At 38.7% G+C, this 5,848-nt stretch overlaps 1 protein-coding gene across 1 annotated transcript in view; it reads left to right on the top strand.

Annotated features, from left to right (window-relative positions):
• Nucleotides 1–5,848, top strand: part of Ppp4r2 (protein phosphatase 4 regulatory subunit 2) — a gene marked incomplete at its 5' end in the record, with an annotated part of 56,922 nt that continues 51,074 nt past the window's right edge. The window contains 2 exons of the mRNA XM_033756895.1: nt 1–97; nt 688–769. Coding sequence (XP_033612786.1) covers nt 1–97; nt 688–769 — 179 coding nt within the window. The remainder of the gene's footprint in view (nt 98–687; nt 770–5,848) is intronic.

Below are 5,848 nucleotides of genomic sequence, written 5' to 3' on the forward strand. Positions count from 1 at the left end.
CTTCTGCCCCCGCGGGGTCGGGGCGCGGGCCCGCAGCCCCCTCCCTCGGCGGCGGGTTGTGTCCTTCGCCAGGGCCCCCGCAGGCCTCACCGTTGGGGTGAGGAGGGAAGCGGGGTTCGAGGGGGGGGCGAGCAACTTTAAAGTTGTCTCCGGGAACCTTTTCCTGGGCTTCCGAAGTCCTCATTCAACGCGCCCTAATTCTAAGGTGGTCGCCTTCGGAGCAACAGGCTTAACCTCGATTCTCAAACTTGGAAGGGAGCGAATTCAGCGCTTTGAAACTTACTCTTTGACGTTCAGAACCAATTGGGGTTGGGTATTTGGTGTAGGTGGTGTTTTCTCAAAAGGCAGATCTTCGGACTTCATTGAGATAAACAATAGTGGGAGTCTTGGCCTGGGAATTTTTAATCTCAGCTGCATTCCTGTATGGATTCTACTTCCGGTGTCCCTCACCGACCACACTTTGAGAAACACTGCGTGAAAGCTGATTTGGACAAGTTCGTGCTCCTGTTAGGATTCTTATATGAGAAGAGGGTGACATGAAGTCGAACTTGAGGGGGTGAAGTGGATATTTGTTCGAGAGGCTGATTTTTAAAAATCGTATCTAATGTGGGGAAGGAATGAGTATAAAGTTTGTTTTTAAAGGACACTTGAGAAAACTGATGATATTTCTTTTCTTCCCTTATTTAGATTTTGAGAAAAGGGGGAAAAAGGAAGTTTGTCCTGTCCTGGATCAGTTTCTTTGTCATGTAGCCAAGACTGGAGAAACAATGTGAGTTGAAAACATGTATTTGTTGTTACTGAGATGTCATTCACAGTTGCTTAGGAAAGGGGGAAGAAGTGTATTTTGAAAGAAAGAATACATCTGCCTAAATAGGAGGAGACCTGCCATTTAAAGAAGGTATTAAGTGTAGCTGGGGTTGGAGGTGCACACCTGTAATCCCAGCTACTTGAGGCAGAGGCAGGAGGACCTCAAATTGCTGGCCACCCTGGGTAACTTAGTGAAGCCCTGCCTCAAAATAAAAGGACCAGAAATGAAACTTAGTGGTAGAGTATTTGCCTAGCATATGTGAAATCCTTGGTTTAGTCCCTAGTACTCTGGTGTGGGGGGGTAAGATTGTATATTTATGCATGCTCTGCAATGAATTTTTGAAATCTGTGTTAAATTTTTCTGTGTATCTGTACTTTGGCAAACTTACAGAATTTACAAGTCTGAAAAAAAACCAGAGAAAGAAAGATCCTTACGACCCTTTTTGGCCTTAACAGGCTTATTCCCAGAATTTTGTAGCTTTGTTTGTTTTTGTTGTTATTTTCTCGGGTAGTCCTGTCTCCAACCTTTCATTTTCATATTTGTATATATGGGCGTTTGAAGTATAACTTCTTTTTATTGTCTTGAGGCCTCAGAGTGATTATCTGACAAATTCCAGATGCAAAAGTTTTGGCTGTCCTGTAAACTTTCAAGGATAGCTAACTTGTTACATATGTTCAACATTTTATTAGGCTTGTTTCCAAATGTTCTCAGTCTGAAACTTATATTAAAGTTAGGGTTATTTTCAGAATGAAAATTATCATTCATCACTTGTCATTTGTGTAGTAGAGTTTTCACACTCTGGCCGAGTTAATTTGTAGAGGACAGTACATCTTTGTCTTTTTTACAGTCTGGTGGGGTGGTAGGGAGCACGAAGGGAAATAATTTTGAGTTCAGTGTTACTATGTGGGCTCTCAGTTTAACAATGTAGCTTTCAGCACATAATATATAATGTTTCTGTCTTTATCACCAAGTGTTCATTTCTCACAAGATTTGCTTATGATTATAGTCTGACTTTCAACTAACTAGCCTAATTGTAGGAAAAAAAAAAAAAACTCAGATGCTGTGTAAGATTTGCTTATGATTATAGTCTGACTTTCAACTAACTAGCCTAATTGTAGGAAAAAAAAAAACTCAGATGCTGTAATGAACGCATGATATAATGGTCATGTATATAAGTTGAACCTCTAATGATGGATTAAAATACACCAGTCAGCCAGGCACGGTGGTACAAGCCTGTAATTCCAGATATTTGGGCAATTGAGGCAGGAGAAGCACAAGTTGGATTGCAGCTTGGTGAGACCCTGTTTCAAAATTTAAAAAGGGGCTAAGAGTAAGGATTGCTTAGAATGTATGAGATTGTGGATTCATTCCCCAGTACATATACGTGTGTGTGTGTGTGTGTGTGTGTGTGTGTCCGTCTGTCCGTGTCCGTCCCTCTCCCCCTCCCTCTCCGTCCCTCTCCCCTTCCCTCTTCCCCTCCCTCCCTCTCCTCCCCCCTCTCTCCCTTCCTCCCTCCTGGTCACTAAGTTGCAATACCTGACACCCATGATTTAAAAGGAGAGGTTTATTTTTATTTTGACTCATATTTTAGACCATGGTCATTGGGCTCCAAAGAAGAAACAGGATGGCAAGAGGGGCTTGCAGAAGAGAAGCTGCTTATATCATGGCAGTCAAGAACCAGAGCCCCAACCCTTCCAGCAAAGTATTTTTTTTAAGAATAAGCTAAATACCTTTATTTTAAAAAAAAAGCAGAGTGCTAAGCTGGGTGTAGTGGTGTACACCTATAATCGTAGCACTTGGGAAGCTGAGGGCAAGTTTGAGACCACTCTGGGCTACATAGGAGTTAAAGGCCAGCCCAACTGGGAGTGCCTGCCTTAGAGAAGCAGAGATCTGAGGAGGAGCTGTGGGAGGAGGTATACCCTTCTAGGTCAGTGACTTTTCGGACCACGCTCTGCCTCCTGACAGCAAATGAGCTTGTACTGTACCCCCATAATTCAGTCACCTTCCAAAAGTCTGTATGAGTGCATCAGGCTCTTGGGAGACATCTAGATATAAACCATAATAATGTGATATATGTATGTAATACAGTACATATCAGTGTAATGTGATTGTGTTCACTGTTAGCATTTGTCTTACATTTTAAAAATGGAATCCTTAGGGCTGTTGATTTAGCTCAGTGATTCCGGTGCCTGCCTCACAAGCACAAGGGCCTGAGTTCGATCCCCGGTAGCAAAAAAAAAAAAAAATGGAATCCTTTAGTGAAAATATACCATTTTAACCTCAATTATAAACTTTTATGGAACACCTTGACTTTTAAAAATAGATGCAAAGCATCCAATTTTTTAGATAACCCTAATACTGTCTTTCAAAAATACAGTAATTGCTGAAATATAAATGCTCAGTTAGCTAAAATATAAAAGCCACTGTTCCCTTGAATTGCTAGTTGTTCCAGACATTTCTTGTTTGTTTTTTGGATTTTTTTTCTTTTTTCATTAAGTTTATTGATAATTTAAGGTAAACAATACAATTACATTCATCATTGGGATCTTGTACGTTTACATGATGTTGTTCCAAACATTTCTTTATAGTGTCAGAGGAGAAACTTCTTTCAGAAAATTTTTGATCCATAAGATTATCTCAAACTATTTAGAGATAAATACTTAAAACTTCTTACTCAGTTTATCAGGTTTGTACAGTTGCATTACCTTTTAGATGAAATACATTGGCTGTGAATGTATGAATAGTTGAAAATTTATATAAGATAACTTTTTTAATATTGTCTTCTAAATCACCAAATGGTTGGGGAAATGATTTGATACTTGCCAGTAATTACTTTGTCCTGGTAGAGGAATTAAGAGTAACCTCCCATCCTGTATTAGGTGTCTGTTTTTATAAGAATGTTTTGTATTGAAATTTAATGTTTATAATTTGGTTTTCACATTTGGTGTATGTATATGCAAGGAAATCAAACCCAGGGCTTTATGTACATGTTAGGCAGGTACTTGTACTACTGTGCTACATCTCCAGCCTGATTTCTTTTATTGTTTTTTTGGGGGGGAGGGTTGGTTTGAGACTGTCTCACTATGTAGTTGAGATTGACCTGGAACTCACTCTGTATCCCAGGCTGGTCCAAACTCAGAGCAATCCCTGCCTCAGCCTCCCTAGTGCTGGGATTATAGGTGTGCACCTGGCAGCCTGGCAGCCCAGCCTGATTTCTTTTTTACTCTATGTGGATACTTAACCTTTTTTTTTTGGTACTGGGGATGGAACTCAGGACCTTAGGCTTGTGAGGCAGTCATGGTGCCACTGAACTAAATCCCTGGCCCCATACCTAAACTTTTGATGTTAAAATTTGCCACTTTTGTCTTCATTTTATGACTAAAGATTGTAAACATTGAAACAAGAATGAAGAAACAATTCAGATCTCTTGGCTTGCTTAATTCATAGTTCTGACCATTTTTATTGATACATGATAGCAAGAAAGCATTCAGTTTGTGAAACATTTGTTGCAGTGCAGTGTGCTTATTTTTTAAAATTGTATTCACACTTGAGTTTCAGCTTTAGAGAGATTGTAAAATTTCAGGTGTAGAACATTGGAACAATTTATCTTTCTAGTCTATTAAAATTACCTGAAAAACGTCTAACTTAGAAAGCTAGGAAAGGTGCCAGGAATGGGACACTAAATTGTTATGAAGAAGGACATTACATACTTATGTAACTAAAACAGCCCCCAAATTAATTGTGATCATTTAAAAAATATTTTGTTGACTGCACTAGAGACCTAACCCCCCAGGATCTTGAGCATGTGAGGTGAGCATTCTACTACTGAGCTAAGTCCCTAGCTCTCTTTTGTATTTAATGTAAAATGAGACAACTTTTGGGAACATTTTCTTGAGCAGTCCTTGTTTTTCTGAAAGTCATATAGTTCACAGCAATGCTGAATATATAGTAGGTGTTGAATAAACATGTGAAAGGTTTCAGTCATGAATTTAAAACATTTGATGAAGTTGTTATGGAATTAAAGATATTTGATGGGTTTAAGTTGCCATTTGTTTTGTTAGCCAGATTGTCCTTTTGACATGATTCTAGAAGTCTTAGGTAGTAGTATCCTTGTTCTCTGGTATAAGAATATTTTAAGTATCCCTGCCTTCTTTTAGTGGGAAGTAATTTTTTACTATAATCTGGGTACTAAACTTGACTATTATTGCTGAATTGGTTGTTTCTAGCCTGTTCGTTGGGCAAACTTGATAAAATGCTTTGAGACTTGTAATTCAAAATCCAGAGTATAGGGCTGGGAAGATAGCTCAGTGGTTGCACTGCCTGCCTCGCAAGTGCAAGGACCAGAGTTCGATCCCCGGTACCAGGAAAAAAAAATCCAAAGTATAGAGTTGTTATCTTATTCCGTGCCAAAAATGTTGGTTTTCAAGGAACACAAGAAATGATAGGATTGGATATCCCACCCATCATTACTATTAACGCTGTACAACAGAAAGTTATACTTCTGTTCACTCCTACTGATTTAATTAATACATGTTAAAGCATTTTTGTACATAAATTCACTCAATTCTTAGAAAAACAGTAATTGCATCAACATTATCTTATCACATTACTATAGCATTCTTTTTTAGCTGTCATTTTTTTCTCAGTTTTTTAAATAGCTTTGTATCAGATGTTAAACACCAGACTTTATGTTCGTGGTCAATGTCTATGGTTGTTGTAGTTAACTGAGTCTCATCCTCTAATGTATATAAGTGTCCATATGGTAACATGTTATAAAATTATTAATATAGATTGTTCAGTTAATATATGAATATACAATAGATAACAGATATTATAAATACATATATTTGTGTGTGTGTGTGTGTGTGTTTATGTTTATGCCTGCCCACACAAGCACATGCCAGGGATGGCACCCAGGCCTCAGTCATGCTAGAGAGTGGCTTTGCTACTTAGCTACCTCCCCATCTATCTTTGATAGTTTCGAGACAGGTTGCATGGGAACAATATTTGTGGAGTTATTGTAGTGTATGCCTTGTGTGT

The sequence above is a fragment of the Fukomys damarensis genome, unplaced genomic scaffold (assembly GCF_012274545.1).
Source record: "Fukomys damarensis isolate Sample0158 unplaced genomic scaffold, DMR_v1.0_HiC HiC_scaffold_28, whole genome shotgun sequence".
Classification (NCBI taxonomy): domain Eukaryota; kingdom Metazoa; phylum Chordata; class Mammalia; order Rodentia; family Bathyergidae; genus Fukomys; species Fukomys damarensis.